This window comes from Solanum verrucosum, unplaced genomic scaffold (genome assembly GCF_900185275.1).
Source record: "Solanum verrucosum unplaced genomic scaffold, falcon-dt-bn FXZP01000253.1, whole genome shotgun sequence".
NCBI lineage: Eukaryota > Viridiplantae > Streptophyta > Magnoliopsida > Solanales > Solanaceae > Solanum > Solanum verrucosum.
Genome location: NW_026019984.1, coordinates 2,053,370 through 2,074,523, shown reverse-complemented (window position 1 = coordinate 2,074,523; position 21,154 = coordinate 2,053,370). Strand labels below are relative to the sequence as shown.

The window sequence follows — 21,154 nt, the reverse complement described above, 5'->3', positions numbered from 1 at the left end:
CCCGATTTTCCTTATTAATTATTGATAAGGCACAGGGAAAGCATCATCCTTATAAGACTGTTGCTAAACAAAAGAAATTATTTTTCACATACAACCATGAGAGGGCAACTTGAGCATCCGTTTACGACGTGGGTGGAATTAGCAGTTTTCTCTATTTTCTTCAATGGTAGGAAATAGGCATCTGTGGGGTATATGGGAGGAAACCAGTCTGCAGTAATTCAAATTGCTCGTTCAATCATTGTTTTTTTAATAGGTGTGCCAATTCAAAATTTAACAAGTAAAAAAGAGACGGAGGATGTATTTATTATTAAAAAAAATTCAAACATGTCATCAAACTTTGAAAAAAAACTCATTGATAAATGTCATCGTTTGAAAGCTTGGTTGAGTCATTATGGCCGGTAGATTTTTAATCACGTGCAGCACAATATGTACTATATGTCGTGCACTAGTTAATATGGCTTAAAATAGCATTATTCTGGATAAAGTTGATTTCTAGATTTCATTTCTACTGTAATAATTTAAAAGAATTATTCGATCCTTTCATTTTTTTAATATATTAAGCCATCACCATTATGTTGTGAACGTTAAGATGTGGAGGATTTGACTTGACCCTATCATATTATATTTAGCATAAAGCATAGATAGTATGGTGTATCAATATCAAATTCATCAAATCATAAAAATGTTACATGATCCAAAAGAAATATAAATTTAAATCAATTCGTAAAACATTCTCAAAATAAAAAATAAAATAAAATACAAACCCTTAAATTTATTTGGTTGTACCAGGAATTGGAGAAGTAAACTCTAGAAGCTCTTTGTCCTTCTGAAAAATTAACATTTCATCTTCTGGTAATGTGATTAGTGCATCTATCCCTTCTTCACTCAGGTCATCAAAAAGTATGATACTTTTCTTCACTGGATATTTTGTATATGTAACTTTTATAGGCCTACCCCATCCAAAATTATTCTTACTATATAGTCCAAAATTGCACACGCTTGTTGATAAATAAATATCAAATATATCCTTCTCCATCATGTCTACAACACCTTTCATTTTTCCAAGTGCATATGGGACTATCTGATTCATATCTAGATTCTTCAACTCGTTTCGAACTTGTTGTTTAATTTTTTGCAACTGAGCAACATAGTTAGACAACTGTATCTCATTTTCTGTCATTGCTATTGTGCTATAGCCACATGTCGCATTTCCTATTGTGTCTAGTGGAATTAGAGGACGTAAATTTATTACATGGCTCATTAGAGATGGTTTAAACAAGCCCAAATTTTCCATAGATGCAGTAGCCCCACATTTATGAATAAGTGCTGTGGCAACTTCAACGCGAGTTGGATTTTGTATTCCTGTAATACTATTTTTGAGTCTTCTCAAATTTGAGGATGAGAAATTGTACATTTTTGACACATGTCGTTGTGATTCAAGTGAAGCATTTATAGACATAATATTTGGACCACCATCCATTAGTGGAAAAAAAGTAGATGCATTAAATTGAGGAGATGGTTTGAAATCCACGTGTCGAGCTGTAGTGGCCCAATCATTAATGAATTTAGCAAAACTATATCCATCAGCAATTTTATGTGACATACATGCACTGACTGCTATTCCGCCACAATCAAAATGACTTAATTGAACCACTAGTGGACTTCGATTCAAGGTACTACACCAAGGCAAGTCTTGTTGGAAGACTACATCCGCAACATCATTAGAAGAGTTGTTGAGAATTTCGGACATTGAACAATTGATTTTGACATTTAAATACTCAGCACCTGTGTCATCACAATCGACATAGGTATTATTATCCTTGATTCGTCCCGCAAAGGGATAATAAGAGGATAATACTTTTGAAAGGGAGTTTTCAAGAATTTGTGATATTTGGTTTTTGTTATAATTTTCAGGTTTGGGGTACAAGAAGGCTATTGGTGAATATTGAGGAAGATTTATGCAATCCATAAAAGAAAGATTGTGTTGTCTAAGTGAAAGAGGAGTAGGGGATAAAAGTTTAATCATTTTCCTAGAAAGAATTGTTGATGCTGCCATTTTAGCTATCAAAAAGTTTGAATGTGCCCTTACACTTCCACATTCACACTTATATAGGCTACCAAAATAATTATTTCCTCCGTCCCATTTTATATGAGTTAGTTTGACTTAACACGAAGTTTTATAGAGAGTTGTGACTTGTGTGACTGTAAATCATTTAGTATTTTAAAGTTAAAAAATTGTTACTTAATATAGAAACGTGTCATTCTTTTTTTAGATTGACTAAAAAGAAAAGTAAATTATATAAATTGAAATAGAAGGAGTATAAATTACACATGGAGAAGCTTTAGATGAGCTGTAGATGTTGACTAATTAGTTATCTTCTGTATCTATTTGTAATTAAAATAGTAAAGCTAAGAGATTTGGGCCAAAACACATTTCAAGTATCACTTTTTTGTGTTCGAGATTTTTAATCTGAATTATTAAAAGTTTGTGTTTTATACATCTCGACAAGTATTTGATGGTGTGTGGTGAACATTCTCTCTTTGCGTTTAAAAATGATGTCAAATGACAGTCCACACGAATAATTAAGGAATTGGAGATTTTTTTTTAAAGAAAATAATAGATAATAAACAAAAACACATTCTAGGTATCACTTTGTTTTGCGAGTTTCCTACCTAAATTATTATCATCAACTATTTATCAAAACACTTCTCGAAATAAATGAGTCAGTTAGCATATGTGGACGAAATTTTATGCGTATATTAAGTTGTCACACATCTTTTGACGATTGTATTCTTGGCTTATTGAGCTTCGACGTGTTTTTGATTATAGTTCATATAGAAAACACAAACAATTAATAGTTCACGTAGAAAACTCACAAAAAAAGTGATACTTCAGATTTATTTTTAACCATTATTTCTAAAAACTAAATTATTTATGAGTCCCTTATTGTTGTTCAAGATTTCGAATTAATTTCTCCCAAAATAGTATGAAAAAATAATTTTGTAATAGCAACCCTTTAAATTACAAAACTACGACGAACTCAAAAATAGTGCAAATTACACTTGACACGTTCTTTTATTTTAAAAATTAATACAAAATTAAAAAGAATTGTTGACCATCAGTATAATAATTTTATTAAATTTAGAGGAAATGACGTGCGTTCTTGTTCCATTAAACAAATTTGATTTTGAATAATTAAGAGAATATAATCAACAATATCAAAGATTTATGCTAATTATTTTTAAAAAAATCATGTTGGTAATTTAAACATCAAGAAAGTAATTAATTTATTGCATGACGTGCTTGCTTGTTCCATTTAAATAAATTTATTAAACAACGTGCAAGTTTGTGAGTTGATATATCAATTTATATAAAAAATAAAAATCCAAGTTTACTGAATTTAAAATATATATAAAAAAAAAATTTTAAAAACTTAATCCCTTCTTAGTATTCGAGGTATATGATTATTTTCTTTCAGGATGAAATGGATAAATCGCTTTGATGTTGCGTACAATGAATACAACAGGTAATCAAGAATTTACTTAACTAAAAATTTGAAGAAGCAATTTATATTTATTGTCAACAAAGAATAGTGTGAACATATGTTAATCATCAGAAAAGTCACAACATATTCAATGTGAAAGTGCACTATTCAAATTGCATCCTTTTTCCACATATCTTTTCGAGAAAACACCTATTCAATTCTGATTCACACCTTACGAAATCCAACAATCCCCATAAGGATATCGATCTTGACATTTTCAAAAAACACAAAACTAAGACATAATACATAACTATGCCCTTTAACTTGTCTTCAGTTGACATCCATGTCCTTCAAATTTGGGTGTGCACAAATCGACACTTAAACTTGTATAAAATTAAATAAGTAAACACACACATCTTACAAGACATAATACATGTATGACACGAATTGCCATGGTAGGATGCAACATAGGACGAATAATATCCTGTCTATTTTTTCAATTTTATACAAATTTAAGTGTCTATTTGGGATCAAACTAAATGACACGTATACGTATTATACCGATAACTAATGAGGGACTAATTGTTGATTGTTCATCAATAGACTATAGTACTTCACAGCTGCCATATATATTTTGTGATTCATTAGCCAACTAATTGATCTTTTGAATATCCTAAAAAAAAATCTCAAACGTGCAAAGCATTTAGTTTCTTATTTAATTATTCCATTTTAATACATTAAATTCCATCTACAAATATATCTTACTTGTTAGCTCAACAATTAATTGTTAGAGGACCAAAAATGACTAATAACAACAATAGTTTTGAAGGGTCCTCTTCAATATTTAGTGAAAAAATGTCACAAAAGGCAAATGAAATTAAAAAAGAGAGAAATATTAATACTAATACTATTGCATTTTACAAACTTTTTTCATTTGCTGATAATATTGACATAATATTGATGTTTTTGGGAACAATTGGTGCTTTTGGAAATGGACTAGCTCAGATTATTTTGCCTGTGTTGTTTGGAGATTTGGTGGACTCATTTGGATTAAACCAAACTTCAGGGGTGCTTCAAGAAGTTTCCAAGGTAATTTATTTTTGTAACAATTTATTAGTAAAATTGTTTGCGCTTTGCGTTTGTATATTTAAGTATTACAGTCATTTTAAATGTCATATATTTGAAACACTTAGTTCTATGCATTTCTCTTATTATTGGCTTTTTATCCCTGTGAACAATGTTTTAATGATTAGGCTGGAATAGTGATATGATTCGAACCTGTAATCTTTAGGTCATGAGTCTGACGAGTGGATCGGTTCCTTTTATACCGTTTCCCTCTTCACTTTTGAATCACATAAAGATTTTTAGTTCAGCTGAGCTATCTTAATTACTATGAATTATTTTTTTTAAAAAAAAATGTAAATTCTCCTTTCCCCGAATCCTAACGATGATTGAAGCCTCTATATTAAAGGTTTTACGCGACTTTATCTTTTCGAAGATGGACAAACTCTTCTTTGCGTACACAAATTGATGTACAAAATTGAAGACGATCACGTTTGAATGTGATAGGCCGTGTTGAAAATGTAATTAAGTAAATAAAGTATTTTTTTTTAAAAAATAACTAAATGAGATAGTCATACACTACATTATAGCATCAAAACAAGCCTCGGGGAAAAGGAGATTTAGACTTGTATATGAGACAACATGTTGAGAATATAACTAAATGAATTAACACATAAGATCAATAGTATAATTGAGAGGGTCAAATAAAAAGATTAAGAGCGAAGGATAAAAAATACACCTAAAATATTTGTTTTTTATAAATTTCATACGTGAACTATGAGGTGTGAGTTTTCTTATGCAAAGTATTGTCGAATGTTTATTGAAACATACTTCAATTATTTACAACAATAACATATTCAGTAAAATCTCACAAAATGAGATATATGTGGAAGGTTGAGTGTATACCCCAGGGCGGCGCCCCTTTGTGGTCAGGTGTCATCCGAACCCTCTTCGATGGAAATTATTATTCATACATGGCTAAAATATTTTTTTCATCTATACGATAGATGTTGAACCCCTATCGGCTAATTTATGTGTTTGCTTGTTCAGATTTTGAACTCGTTGGTGAAAATCCTAGCTCAGCCACATTTCACACCCCCTAGTTCTTGCTCCTACTCTCGGACGAGAGGTAGAGATGTTGTTTCTGAAACACCTGTGACTCTAGTAATACCTTAACTAATTAGATAATGTGTTGGATGAAACTAGATAATGAGAATCAAGGAAGATGAAAGTGTGAGGAAATAATGTAGAGAAGGTGTTTGATGAAACTTCTCAAAGAAGAAACCTGATGTGGTCAATCTATCGTTATTCGTTAACATATACATTGCTGTTTAGCAACAAAAGTTGCTAAATCCTTCATATGTGCATATTATGAACAATCATGACTCTTGTTAAGCTATGTTATTTTTCAGGTATCATTAAAAATGGTTTATTTGGCCATGGCTTCAGGTGTAGCAGCATTGCTTCGTAAGTCTTAACTAACTATATTTTGTTTGTGCTAATTGTTTTCTAAGTTGCTAAAAATTTTGTGATATTTGTTTGGTAGAGGTGTCATGTTGGATGCTTACTGCAGAGCGACAAGCTGCACGACTAAGGGTATTGTATTTAAGAAGTACTCTGCGACAAGATGTTAGTTTCTTTGATAAGGAAGTAAATACAGGGGAAGTTATTGGGAAAATGTCTGGTGACATTTTTGTCATACAAGATGCTATGGGCGAGAAGGTACGAGAGTGTTGTTGAAAATCTTAAAAGAAAAAAGTTTTGGATATGTATATATGTTATATAAAATTTTTGCTTATGCTCAGGTAGGGAGGCTCATAAGGTACATGACAATGTTTATAGGAGGATTTGTTACTGCGTTCATCAAGGGGTGGCATCTAGCACTTGTTATGATTTCACCCATTGTTCCACTGGCGATAGTTCTTGGTGTCATGTACCTCTTCATGTCTAGAAAGGCTTCGCTTTCACAAAAAGCTTATTCTAATGCAGCCAATGTAGTTGAGCAAACAATTAGTTCCATCAGAACAGTAAGACTTTAACCTTACAACTTAATGTTTATTTTCCTGTCATTTTAAACATTAATGAACCAAATGTGTCATGGCGATGACAGAAATAAGCCAACTATTAACGGATGGCAATGCTAATCTTACATGAAATGTTGGTTTTTACTTTGAGGGATGTCATTTATATCAGAGTTAACATACTTTCTCTAACTTTTACATTGTACAGGTTGCATCGTTCACAGGTGAAAAGGAGGCTTGCGAGAAGTATAATAAGTCCTTAGAGAAGGCATACAGATCTGGTGTATATGAAGGACTTGCAAGTGGCTTAGGCATGGGATCAGCCAATTTTATTCTCTTCTGCAATTATGCTTTGGCTTTTTGGTATGGTGGAAAGTTGGTCTTGGAGAAAGGATACACAGGAGGTTCAGTGTTGAGCGTAACTCTAGCTGTGTTAACTGCTTCAATGTGAGTATTTTGTCGATCAATCTTGAGTAACTTCAAACATGATTTCAAGTTTAATGTGCTGATCATTTAAAAACTATTTTGTAGGTCAATAGGTGAGGCATCTCCTTGCTTAGCAACATTTACAGCAGGGAAAGCTGCTGCTTACAAGATGTTTGAGATTATAAAAAGAAATCCAGAGATTGATGTGTACAACAATAGTGGGATAATTTTGGATGACATCCGTGGAGAGATAGAGATAAAACATGTCTGTTTTAGCTATCCAAGTAGACCAACAGAGAGAATACTCAACGATTTTTCATTGTTAATCCCAAGTGGAAAATCTACTGCTTTGGTTGGTGGAAGTGGAAGTGGGAAGTCCACAATTATTAGTTTAATTGAGAGATTCTATGATCCACAATCAGGTGAAATTTCTGTAGACGGACGTAATCTCAAAGAGTTTCAGGTTAAGTGGATTAGACAGAAAATTGCTCTAGTAAGTCAAGAACCTACATTGTTTGCAACTAGTATCAAGGAAAATATTGCATATGGGAAAGATGGAGCCACCAAAGAAGAAATTGAAGCAGCAATTGAGATGGCAAATGCAGCCAAATTTATTAATAGGCTACCTGAGGTTCATATTTTTAATATGTTTTTGTTTGACTTGATTCGAATGATCGTACATGAACTTTGTTTTTAATTAAATGATTTTTCTTGTAGGGAATAGAGACAAATGTCGGTGAACGTGGAACTCAACTCTCTGGTGGACAAAAGCAGAGAATTGCTATAGCAAGGGCAATTCTGAAAGACCCTCGTATTTTACTTCTAGATGAGGCAACAAGTGCTCTAGATGCTGAGTCAGAGAGAGTTGTACAAGAAGCACTTGAAAAAATTATGGTTGATAGAACAACCATAATAGTCGCGCATCGCTTAAGTACAGTGAGGAATGCTGATAATATTGCTGTCGTTCATCAAGGCAAAATTGTTGAGGAAGGTATAAGCATTTATAAATTCAAAGGAAAGCCATAATACAAGATATCTTTTTCCATGCCGATGTTCTCGGATATTGAATGCTAATATCATTATTTATATATCTCAGGTAAACACTTTGAGCTATTGAAAAATCCACAGGGAGCATACTCGCAACTTATTCGCTTGCAGGAAGTATCTCAAGCAAAAGAGCAACTTTGCCGGGATGATGCACAACATTTTTCTACTGAGTTAAGACCGGAATCCAGAAACAATGATAATATTACAGCAATTGAAGAAATTCCTGAGACTAGATTGGCAAAAAGCTCAGATATTAATTCAGAAGAATCTAAAAAGCTTGAAAAGAATCCAGTTGCTCGCCTTGTGCATCTTAATAAGTCGGAGTTTCCTATAATTCTTGTGGGAGCAATAATTGCAATAATATCGGGTTGTGTACTCCCCGTTTTTGGACTAATTTTGTCCAACACTGTTAAATCATTTTATGAGCCACCGGAGGATCTAAAGAAAGATTCACAATTTTGGTCACTCATGATTGTGGTTCTTGCAACAGTACTTCTGATTACATCTCCACTAGAGACACTATTTTTTACTGTGGCTGGTTGTAAGTTGATCCGACGAATTAGATCAATGTGCTTTCAAAAGGTTGTCCACATGGAAATTGGTTGGTTTGATAAGACAGAGAACTCAGTTGGAAGGCTAGCCACAAAGCTCTCTACTGATGCAGCTATTGTTCGAGTTCTAGTAGGGGATGTATTGGCAAAAATAACTAAAGATATTGCAGCTGCAACTGTTGCGGCATTGATTGCTTTTCAAGCAAGTTGGTTGTTGTCTCTTCTTCTTATATCCATGATACCATTCATGATAGGCAACCTTTATCTTCATGGCAAGCTCACTCAAGGGTTTGGTTCAGACTCCAAGGTTTGTTTTATAATTTTCACTACGTTTCTGTTGGCTTGTATGAATCCACCACGAGTCAAGAGACCAGCTTAAAACTCAATTGTCAACATTCTTTTTTCTTCTTCTTCTGCAGAAGTTGTACGAGCAAGCAAGTCAGATAGCCAACGATGCAGTCGCAAATATAAGAACAATTGCTTCTTTTTCTGCAGAAGAGAAGGTAGTGGAGTTATATACGAAGGCAAGTGACATTAAGGGAAAGACAAAAAAAGGAATGATCAGTGGGATTAGTTACGCTGTTACAACTACGTTTTTATTCCTTGTATATGCAGCAAGTGGTTATGCTGGAGCTCGACTTATACAAGATGGCAAAATTACATTTACTGATCATTTTCGCGTAAGCTTTAATTTACTTCACATGCTTTATATATGATGTTTTTTTTCCCAATAAATGATAGAAAAGGGAAACTAGAAGTTTGATTTAATTATGAAAGCTTTCTTTGTCTTTCATCCATCAGTCTATATAGAACCCAATATACAATCCTACAACCTTGAATCTTGATACTTGAACTTTGTCATTGAGATGAGATAAGTTAGAAATGAAAAAGGAAAAAATGTTAATATACCGTTAAAATCTGGATCATTTGTGTAATGGTAGGGGTATATGTGAGCTACTTTTGTAACGAGGTGTATTTATATGAGCTTTAAATCGCAAAGTTCAGGGGTATATCAGGCCCTTTTCCCAAGTCATAGATACTTTTATGCCTACAAGGGTGAAATGAAAAGTTAAAAGTTAAAATTGTTTCTAAATATAAAACGGATAATTCTTTGTTGAGACAGACAAAAAAGAAAGTGAATCATATAAATTGGCTTTCTCCAAGAGAGAGTAATAACTCTTCCCTCATATAACTTTATTTTATCCCTTGCAGGTTTTCTTTGCTGTGTTTTTAGCAGCATTAAGTGTTTCTCAGTCAAGCTTCATCCTTAATGATTTAAAAAGAGCTAAGAGTGCTGCTGCTTCAATATTTTCTATATTAGATAGAAAATCAAAGATAGATTCGAGTAAAGAGGATGGTTTAATTTTAAACCAAAGCAAAGGAGTGATAGAGTTTAAACAAGTATGCTTTGCATATGCAACGAGGCCAGACATCCAAGTTCTTAATGGCTTCAACTTGACAATTTCGAGTGGACAGGTATGTGTATCTCTCAAATAACAGTGACATTTAGATTAGACAGTGTCCTTCCTAGATATTAACATTTACATTTGATTACTTACATACAGTCAGTTGCTTTAGTCGGAGAAAGTGGCTGCGGGAAGTCTACAGTGATTTCACTCTTACAACGATATTATAATTTTTCTTCGGGTCAAATTATGCTTGACGGGATTGACATTCAAAATTTCAATTTGAAATGGCTGAGGCATCAAATGGGGCTTGTGAGCCAAGAACCAGTTCTGTTTAATGACACAATCCGAGCCAACATAATGTATGGGAAGGAAGCTGAAGAGGCAACTGAAGCAGAATTAATCGCTGCAACAAAATTAGCAAATGCCCACAAGTTCATTTCTGGCATACAACAGGTCATCTCATATTGAAATATCTATAAATATTTGACTGTGAATTCAATTGTAGTAAGTCGTTCCAGGAACTCAGACTTCACATCCTGGATCCGCCTCTGACAATTACATTTCAAGATTCTATGCTTTCAATGTTTCTAAACCTCCAAATCTGGGATTTCAGGGGTACGATACCATAGTTGGAGAGCGAGCTGTTAAGCTTTCAGGTGGTCAGAAACAACGAATTGCCATTGCACGAGCTATTATGAAGAATCCAAAAATATTGTTACTGGATGAAGCTACGAGTGCACTCGATGCAGAATCTGAAAGGATTGTCCAAATGGCATTAGACCAAATCATGGTAAATCGAACAACGATCATTGTAGCACACAGATTATCAACAATCAAGGAAGCAGACATAATTTGTGTGGTGAAAAATGGAGCCATTGTAGAACAAGGAAACCATGATACTCTTATTAGTAATGAAAATGGACAATATACCTCTCTTGTCAAACATCATATGGGATCTATCTAATTTTTTTTGCTATGTATATTTCTCATTCATCATATACATTTCTAAATTGGATTTTCTTGTGATTCATATTTGTTAAATTTGTTGACAATTTAAGATATTCAATAATTATTTATTATTTTTTCTTTCAACGATTCGATTTACATAGTATTTATGCTTATAGTCGTATTTATCATATCATCGTCATACCACAAATAAGAACTTGTTAATTTCATTAATCATCATTTTATCATGTCAACACATATGGAATAGAGCTAACTAATTATGTAAATCACTATATATTATATTGATATGAGACTCTTTAATTTCTCCTTGGAAATTTTACCTTTTTAATTTGCAGTATTTGATTTGATTTTATTTTAGGGAAAATACATAAAAAAAACCCCGAACTTGGTCGGATAACTTACTTTAGTACTTAAACTACACGGACGTTTAAATACCCCCCTTAAGATCTTTGAAGTGATTTTTTTTCCACCCTGAGACTATAACACCACTCTCACCCGCCATGTAAGCGCCACATCATAACCATGTAGGCACCATGTCATTAATCTTTATTTCTTTTTTACTTAAACACTTTTTTAAATTAATTATATCAATTAATTAATTTATAAATGCATTCCCCCACCCCCTCTCTTTCTTCTTCCTTGTTGTTCACCATTATTCCAACCTTCAATACTTTCTTTTCTTCTTCTTCACTATTCAACAATTTTTTAAGTCACTTTAAAGAAGAAATTCGCATTATCTTCTTCGAACCCTCCCAACGAATTTACCCTCTTGGAGAATGGATTTTTTTGAAAGCTAATTTTTTCTTGACAACTCAAATAAGAAATGAAGATTGCATAAGAAAGTTGATCCAAAAAAAATAAAAAATTTATGAGAAATATTTGAATGATCTAGAAATCAAAATGGGTCGCTCAAAATTTAAGAAAGTTTACATTTGTCAAATCGATACAAATAATAGAGTGAAATCGACGTCAATAAAATGACATTGTTATTGAATTTTACGGATTAGTAAAAGATTAGTGGAATGAAAATAGTGGATAGAGGTGGGGAAGAAGATGGAGGAAGAGATGTTTTAATGGAGAAAAATGTGTATTGAAGAAGACAACAAAATAAAAAAAATAAAAATTAGAGAAAATAAAAAGGAGACCCACTAATTTCATTTACCTCTTAATAAGAAAATTTACATATTTTAAAGATTTAATATATATAAAAAAAACTATTTAAATAATTTGTTATATATTGGCCAATAAAAAAAGGCCATCCGTAGGGCTTTAAAAATTAAGTTTTTTTTTTCTCTTTTTTCACGCACTTTCAAGAGAGTGCACTCACTTTCTCTGCCACATCATCCCTTAAGGGGTGTTTTAATCACTTAAAAGATGTTAAGGGAGTATATAAACACCAGTGTAGTTTAAGTACTAAAGTAAGTTTTCGTGCCAAGTCCAGGGGGGATTTTATGTTTTTTCCCTTTATTTTATTTTATTTTATTTTATTTTGGAGGTAAGATATTGTGTTCATTTATTGTTGCGTAAGAACTTGGTAAATTATTTGGTTTATACAGTGTTTTCAAAAACGTTTTCAAAAAAGGCTCATTTATGTCGTCCGTTAAAAGTTCAGCTCATCTATGTCATTTTCGTTTGAAAAAAAGGCTCATCTATGCCATTATTTGTAAACTAAAAATATTTTTGATTTTGCAAAACTATTTTTTACATGTGGTCAATTATGATTCGGTCACATCATTAATTAAATCATTTTAAAAGGGCAGATGCTCAAATATGCCATCAAACTTTGAGAAAAGGCTCATCTAAGTCATCCGCTAAAAGTTTGTCTCATCTATGTCATTTTAGCTAATAAATAATGGCATGGATGAACATTTTCTCAAACGGAAATGGTATAGATGAGCCAAACTTTTAACGGATGACATAGATGAGTTTTTTCTCAAAGTTCGATGACATATTTGAGCCTCTATTCTATATTAACCGAATTTGTGAGACAGTGCACACTTTATTAAGAAAAACATTCAAGGATATAATTTAAACCTTACTTTCCACTATTGCAAAATCATAAATATAACTTTGCAAATAGTGCAATTTAATCTCCTAGAAAATATCAAACTTCATTAAATGAAAGAGCTAATATGAAAAAAATTTCAAACATTCATCTTGAATTTTGAACAATGAAAAAAGGCTCAAAAATTCAGTTAATATGGAATAGAGCTACTACCGATGGATGTGGTCTATCCAGCAAATGGATGTCTATAATGGTTACTTGCAATTATGACATAACTCAACGAAACTCCCCATAAACAAAACTCCTTATTGTATTGGCATAATACACATATTGGACCTTAAACTTGGCTTCAAATTTTAACTTTGACCTCCAACTTTCAAAGTGCACAAATAGACACTTTAACTATCCAACCTTTTAATAAATAAACACGCGTGTCTTACCTGGCAAAACGCGTGATGTGCACGCATTTTACGCGAGTTAGAAGTAATTTTTGAGGCACACAACAGTAAAAAAAAATGCTGAAATGACAACTCTACCCTTAATTAATTTTATTTTTTTTTAGTTCAAAAATGCACGTGTAAAGTGTTTAATTAGTTGGCAGCCATTGAGTGGCTCACTAATACACGTGGAAGCGTTTGCATTTCACGCTCTTTGCTCCAAAAATCGCGTGTTTATTTATTAAAAGGTTGAATAGTTAAAGTGCTTGTTTGTGCACTATGAAAGTTGGAGGTCAAAGTTAAAATTTGAAGTCAAGTTTAGGGTCCAATATATGTATTACGCCTATTGTATTTTGCTATGAAAATAAGTATAGATTCCCCAACTTTTCCTCTAAGTAAAGAATAACCAAATATTGAAGAGAATTAATTATATTTTCCTCTCCGGAAAAGTAAAACAAATTACTCCATAATGCTTCAACTTTCCTTTCATAAAAGCGTAAAACTCAAACATGGTTTGATAAATCAGGACAAAACCCTAACGAATTGGTTTTTCAAGGAATTGAATGTTGAGTTGCAGTTACCAGTTGTCTTTCATTGTGATAGTAAAGTTGTCGCAGCTAATCTTATATTTCATGAAAGGTACAAAATAAGGAAAATGTAAACAGAGGAGCAAGTTAGATGGAGACGAAGGATATTTTCCGTAGTACATATTAAGAATGAACAGAAAATGAAATTATTTATACCCCATATGATGTTTAATAAGAGAGGTATAGTGACCGTTTTCATTACTCAGAAGAGTATCATGGTTTCCTTCCTCTGCAACGACTCCATTTTTCAAAACACAAACTACCTCTGCTTCCTTAATTGTTGATAATCTGTGTGCTATTATAATCGCAGTTCTATTGACCATTATTTGTTCTAATGCCATTTGGACCATCCTTTCAGATTCTGCATCAAGTGCACTGGTGGCTTCATCCAGTAATAATATTATGGGATTCTTCAAAATAGCTCGTGCAATGGCGATACGTTGTTTCTGACCACCTGAAAGCTGAACACCTCGCTCCCCAACCATGGTATCATACCCCTGAACGAGCACAAAAAGTAAGCCTCTTACCTTACATATACGTTACGTTATATTGAATTATTAATATTTTCTAACCTGCTGTAAGCTAGAAATGAACTTGTGTGCATTTGCCAATTTTGCTGCAGCTATTAATTCTGCTTCACTTGCATCTCCAGCTTCCTTCCCATACATTATATTGGCTCGGATTGTGTCGTTGAACAGAATTGGTTCTTGGCTCACAAGCCCCATTTGATGCCTTAGCCATTTCAAATTGAAATTTTGAATGTCAATCCCATCAAGCATAATTTGACCCGAACCAAAATTATAATATCGTTGTAAGAGTGAGATCACTGTAGACTTTCCACAGCCACTTTCTCCAACTAAAGCAACTGTCTGTATGTTCGTAATCAAATGTAAATGTTCATGATTCATGAAATACACAATGTTCATAATATATATATATATATAGGTATACCTGGCCACTCGATATTGTCAAGCTGAAGCCGTTAAGAACTTGGATGTTTGGCCTCGTTGGATATGCAAAGCATACTTGTTTAAACTCGATATCTCCTTTGCTTTGGTCTAAAGTTAAACCGTCCTGTTTACTCGAATCTATCTTTGAATTTCTATCTAATATAGAAAATATTGAAGCAGCAGCAGTCTTAGCTTTTGTAAAATCATTCATAAAGGTTGATCTAGAAATAACTAGAGATGTCAAAAACACAGCAAGGAAAACCTGCGAGGACATATGAGGCGGACTTATTAATTTGTCTTGCCCAAGAATATTAGGCAACATGTAAAGTAAATACTTACACGGAAAGTAGCAGAATTTGAAATTGTCCCATTATCTACAAGGCGAGCGCCAGCGTAGCCACTTGCTGCATATACAAGGAAAATGAATGAAGACGTAATACCATAACTGATACCACTAATCATCTCTTTTCTAGTCGCGGTCATTATTGGGACATCACTTTCCTTTTCATATAGCTCCACCACCTTCTCTTCTACACAAAATGAAACAACTGTTCTTATATTACTGACGGCATCGTTGACTACTCGACTTGCTTTCTAATACTTCTGCAATAACAAAAACGAAAAGAAGAATAAGCTAAGGTTTCTGACGGACATTTTTATTGTTATAAAGGTTTCTTAGCTAGCTTCTTGACAAACTTTGCATCAGTACCAAATCCTTTAGCAAACTTGTTCTGAACATAAATGCTGGCCATCATAAATGGTACCATGGCTAGGATAATAAGAGACAATAACCAACTTGCTCGAAAAGCAATCACAATCCCAATAATTGCAGCTGCAAGATCTTTAGTTATTTTTGCCAATATATCCCCCACTAGAACTCGAACAATAGTTGCATCAGTAGAGAGCTTTGTGGCTATCACTCCAACGGAGTTCTCTGGCTCATCAAACCAACCAATTTCCATGTGGACAGCCTTTTGAAAGCACATCGATCTAATTCGTTGGATCAACTTACAACCAGCCACGGTAAAAATAAATGTCTCTAGTGGAGATGAAATCAGCAATATTGTTCCAAGAACCACAATCATGAGTGACCAAAATTGTGAATCTTTCTTTAGTTCATCTGGTGGCTCATAAAATGATTTAAGTATGTTGGAAAATATTAAACCAGAAACTGGGAGGACGAAACCAGAAACTGTTGCAACTACTGCTCCCACAAGAAGAATAGGAAACTCGGGCTTATTCAAATGTGCAAGGCGAATAATATGACCCTTTTCGAGATTTTTAGATACTTTCAAATTAGCATCTGAACTTTTTGGCAATATAGTCTCAGGAATTCCTTTAACTTCTGTAGTATCATAATTTTCACTGTATTCTGGTCTTGACTCAGTAGAAAGAAGTTGTGAATCATTGAGGCAAAGTTGCTCTTTTTCTTGATTTACTTCCTGCAAGCGAATAAGTTGCGAGTATGCTCCCTCAGGATCTTTCAATAGCTCAAAGTGTTTACCTGAGATGTATGATGAGCGTTAGCATTCAAATGTGTGTGTGTGTAATTAGCTCAAGTCATTCAGCAGTGCTTCGAGAAAATATGTAGAAGAATTCATACACATTTGTTTATACCTTCCTCAACAATTGTGCCTCGATGAATGACAGCAATATTATCAGCATTCCTCACTGTACTTAAGCGATGCGCGACTATTATGGTTGTTCTATCAACCATAATTTTGTCAAGTGCTTCTTGGACAAGACTCTCTGATTCAGCATCTAGAGCACTTGTTGCCTCGTCTAGAAGTAAAATGTGAGGGTCTTTCAGAATTGCCCTTGCTATAGCTATTCTCTGCTTTTGTCCACCAGAGAGTTGAGTTCCACGTTCACCGACATTTGTCTCTATTCCCTACAGGAAAATTCATTCCATTGAACATAATCTACGTACGTACATCATATATTCTAATCAAATAATCAAACAATTACACACGAACCTTGGGTAGTCTGTTAATAAATTTAGATGCATTCGCAATCTCAATTGCTGCTTCAATTTCTTCTTTGGTGGCTCCATCTTTCCCATATGCAACATTTTCCTTGATGCTAGTTGAAAACAAAGTAGGTTCTTGACTTACTAGAGCAATTTTCTGTCTAATCCACTTAACCTGAAAGTCTTTGAGATTACGTCCGTCTATAAAAATTTCACCTGATTGTGGATCATAGAATCTCTCAATTAAACTAATAATTGTGGACTTTCCACTTCCGCTTCCACCAACCAAAGCAGTAGACTTTCCACTTGGGATTAACAATGAAAAATCGTTGAGTATTTTCTCTGTTGGTCTACTCGGATAGCTAAAACAGACATGTTTTAACTCTATATCTCCACGGATGTTGTCCAAAATTATCCCACTATTGTTGTACACATCAATCTCTGAATTTCTGTTTATAGTCTCAAACATCTTGTACGCAGCAGCTTTCCCTGCTGTAAATGCAGCAAAGCAAGGAGAAACCTCACCTATTGACCTACCAAAAAAAAATAAAATGTAAATAATGGATCATCACATTAAAACATATTTGAAGATTCATCGACACTCACATTGAAGCATTTAACACAGCTAGAGTTATGGTCAACACTGAACCTCCTGTATAACCTTTCTCCAAGATCATCTTTCCACCATACCAGAAAGCCAAAGCATAATTGCAGAAGAGAATAAATTGGGACAATCCGAAGCCTAAGCCATTTGCAAGTCCTTCATGTATACCCGATTTGTATGCCTTTTGTAAGGACTGGTTATACTCCTCGAAAGCCTGCTTTTCACCTGTGAATGATGCAACCTATAGACATAAAGTGAGATTTAGTATTTAACTAAAACACATAAACGAATAAACATTAAGTTAGTCTTACTGTTCTGATCGAACCGAGTGTTTGCTCAACTACATTGGCTGCCTTAGAATAAGCTTTGTGTGACTGCGATGCCTGTCTAGACATGAGGAGGAACATGACACCGACAACTATTATCAGTGGAACGACAGGTGAAACCATAACAAGTTCTAGAAGCCACCCCTTGGCGAACGCAATAGAAAATGCTCCTATAAACATTGTTATGCACCTTATCATCTTCCCCACCTGACCATAACCAATAGTTTGAATTCATAATATACATATATATAACACTAGTTACATATTTCCCAAACTATTTTATACATCGTCGTACCTTATCACCCATAGCATCTTGTATGATAAAAATGTCACCAGACATTTTCCCAATAACTTCACCTGTATTTACTTCCTTATCAAAGAAACTAACTTCTTGTCGCAGAACACTTTTTAAATACAACACCCTTAGACGTGCAGCTTGTCGCTCTGCAGTTAGTGTCCAACAACAAACCTCTACCAAACAAATAACACAAATTTTTAGCAACTTTTGCTATTAATTCATACTTCAAACAAAATTTAGCTTAGTTCTTTAAGACTTACGAAGCGTTGCTGATACACCTGAACCAATGGCCAAATAAACAAGTTTTAGTGATACCTGAAAAACAACATAGCTTAACATACAATGGAAACAAGATTCATATAATATGAAAAATTATAAATATGTCGCTATTCAACACGCAAACTTAAAAATTTTTTGCAACACCTTAACCACTGTGCAAATCTTCAACTTATATCTAGACACGTCAATACTGATACATATGTACCTATAAAACAAAACTAAAATACTGGCAGGGGCAAGTGTAGCTCCGCACCCGCCCCTGCCTTAAAGCAGGGAAGTGGGACTCTCTACACATACACATTTCTACTAGGCATTCCATCAAACAAGTTGTCTATCAAGTGGTGAAAAAACATTCAACAAAAAACAAAAATATTTCACTATCCGTTTTATATCAAGCAATACGTGGCGTAACTCTCATATAACAGTTAACACCATATGTATAGGTGGATTTACCCGTCTAGTCCCATTAAAATAGGATCCACACAAGGAAAAACACTTGTTATTCGTTTTGAAACACTTTTCTATTTCTAGCTAGCGTTTTGTTTTTTGTTATTTCAACTACCGCATAACGCGTTTGACTAATATGATAGAAAGGGTCTTTGTAGCTCATATCAAGATAAAAAGTGTGGCACCTTTCGAAACACATTCTATTTCTAGTTAACATTATTTTTTTAATTACAACTACTGCACTTGACTAATAAGATAGAATTTTTCTCGCTTATATCAAGGGAGGACGAGGGAGAGAGGAAGGGCACATTACGTTTTTTATGAGGTTTAAATACACCATCTACGTCAACGATAGAAGGTAGGAAGCTCACCAAGTGAGATAGCCCTCAAGTTCTGTTCTAGTTTATGCAAGTAAATAATGTGTCTCACAAAAGGATGTTATAACCACATATTAGGTGTCATGCTGAAGCTAACAAAGCAAACTTCGAAAGGTCATGAGTAAGAAGACAAACAAGAAATATGCCAAAAAGACACAATTTTTTTCCTACAAGAAAAGGACTAGTCAGATATAGAGATTACATATTTTTCTTTTTCCTGAAAGGAAAAAAGCAATTATGATAAGAAACTCAGGACTATCATAAATCATCTAATATATATATATATATTTATTACCTTGGAAACTTCTTGAAGAACAACTGAAGTTAGGTTTAGTCCAAATGCATCCACCAATTTCCCAAACAAGAGAGGCACAATAACTTGGCATAGTCCAGTCCCAAAAGCACCTATTGTTCCCAAAAACATCAATATTTTATCAATATTATCAGCAAATGAAAAGAGTTTGTAAAATGGAATAGTATTGATGATGTTAATGCTTCTCTCTTTCTCAATTTCATTTTCCTTTTTAACACTATAGTTGTTATTAGACATATTTGGTTCTCTAACAAAAAATTATTGAGCTAAGAATGGAGATATGTTTATTTGAAAAGTGATAGTTGAATGTATTTAAGTGGTATAATGAAACGAAGATGCTTTGCACGATTTAGATTTTTCTAGGTTGTTATAAAAATAAAAAATAAAAATTGTAGTTGATATAATAATATAATTATATGTTTGACCCTTGCAATATTAGTGTAAAATGTGAGTCCCTTGCAATATCTATTAATGTCTCTACCTCGATAGGTGATTCTTTAGTGGCAGATCGTGTGTATATCGAGCGTGTGTAGTGACATTATCGGATAGTGAGACTTGGGCAGACCTAATTTTACTTGACATGCTTGACTCAGATGTGATATTGGGTATTGATTGGTTATCTCCCTATCTTGTGGTCCTAGATTGTTATGTTAAGACCGTGACCCTAGCTTATTCCGATTTGCCTAGATTGGTGTGGAAGGATACTCTGAGTTCGTATCCGAAGGGGGTGATATCTTTTCTTCGTGCTCGTCACATGATGGAAAAGGGGTGGATGGTGGGATGATGAAAGTGTGTCAAGCAGAATTGACAGATAAATTCCCGCGTAACTAAGATTTTCACTTTTACTTGACTATTCTAGCATATTAACATAAAGACAAAAAAAAAATTCCTTTTACCATTTGCATTAATTACTCATTTCAAATGATTTATCACATCTGTTAAAAACTATACACCAATCAATATGAATATTATGATAATATATACATTTTATTAGTTCATTTAGTATTCCTCAAGGAATGTGCAAAGTCCACTGCAGATAAATAAAATTGAACGATGAAATATTTAGTATATAGTTTCTCTATCTCATTTCATGTGATATAATTATTACTTTTTAAAATATGTATATTATATTAGTTACTTATGTGCCTGTTATTGTATTTGCCAGTTTATATTTTATTATATTAGTTAGTTATGTGCCTGTTTTTAAAATATGTATATTATATAAGTTAGTTATGTGCCTATTATAGTATTTGCCAGTTTATATTTTTATTATATTAGTTAGTTATGTGCCTGTTTTTAAAATATGTATATTATATTAGTTAGTTATGTGCCTGTTATAGTATTTGCCAGTTTATATTTTATTATATTAGTTAGTTGTGTACCTGTTTACAGAAGTATGGGAAAATATTTATGTAATATTTTTTCTTCATCTCCATTGGCGTGTCTACTTCAGCAAGAGAATTTTTGAAAAAATATTTAAAAGTTACTTTTTTGTTCAAATTTGATTTAATTAGTATATATTCTTTTCGAAATTATAGGACCTGCTTTAGCTAGCTTTAATGATAGCTTTATTATTTTGAATGTCAATAAAAAAT

At 33.3% G+C, this 21,154-nt stretch overlaps 3 protein-coding genes across 3 annotated transcripts; 1 reads left to right on the top strand and 2 right to left on the bottom strand.

The window, feature by feature from the left end:
* Positions 1–772: 772 nt before the first annotated feature.
* Positions 773–2,056, bottom strand: LOC125818274 (acylsugar acyltransferase 3-like). The gene has a single exon (XM_049497819.1). The coding sequence runs from the start codon at positions 2,054–2,056 to the stop codon at positions 773–775; it is 1,284 nt and encodes a 427-aa protein (XP_049353776.1).
* A 2,284-nt stretch (positions 2,057–4,340) lies between these two features.
* LOC125818349 (ABC transporter B family member 21-like) lies at positions 4,341–11,016 on the top strand. Its single transcript, XM_049497875.1, has 13 exons — positions 4,341–4,574; positions 5,598–5,711; positions 5,960–6,014; positions 6,094–6,269; positions 6,353–6,574; positions 6,777–7,015; positions 7,100–7,625; positions 7,712–7,985; positions 8,091–8,899; positions 9,012–9,272; positions 9,805–10,068; positions 10,158–10,454; positions 10,615–11,016. The coding sequence occupies exons 1-13, from the start codon at positions 4,341–4,343 to the stop codon at positions 10,963–10,965; spliced, it is 3,822 nt and encodes a 1,273-aa protein (XP_049353832.1). The 3' UTR covers positions 10,966–11,016.
* Positions 11,017–14,142: 3,126 nt separating this feature from the next.
* Positions 14,143–19,685, bottom strand: LOC125818348 (ABC transporter B family member 21-like). Its single transcript, XM_049497874.1, is given in 12 exon segments — positions 14,143–14,493; positions 14,569–14,865; positions 14,948–15,208; positions 15,286–15,549; positions 15,639–16,450; positions 16,564–16,837; positions 16,923–17,448; positions 17,522–17,760; positions 17,831–18,052; positions 18,141–18,316; positions 18,404–18,458; positions 19,542–19,685. Coding segments are annotated over 12 exon segments (3,606 nt in total). The 5' UTR covers positions 19,671–19,685.
* Between the last annotated feature and the right edge of the window lie 1,469 nt (positions 19,686–21,154).

Coding starts and splice junctions, on each gene's coding strand:
- LOC125818274 (XM_049497819.1), bottom strand. CDS start 2,056: ATGGCAGCATCAACAATTCTTTCTAGGAAAATGATTAAACTTTTATCC.
- LOC125818349 (XM_049497875.1), top strand. CDS start 4,341: ATGTCACAAAAGGCAAATGAAATTAAAAAAGAGAGAAATATTAATACT. Junction 6,015..6,093: donor AGGTGTAGCAGCATTGCTTC/GTAAGTCTTAAC, acceptor TTTGTTTGGTAG/AGGTGTCATGTTGGATGCTT. Junction 7,986..8,090: donor AGGCAAAATTGTTGAGGAAG/GTATAAGCATTT, acceptor TATATATCTCAG/GTAAACACTTTGAGCTATTG.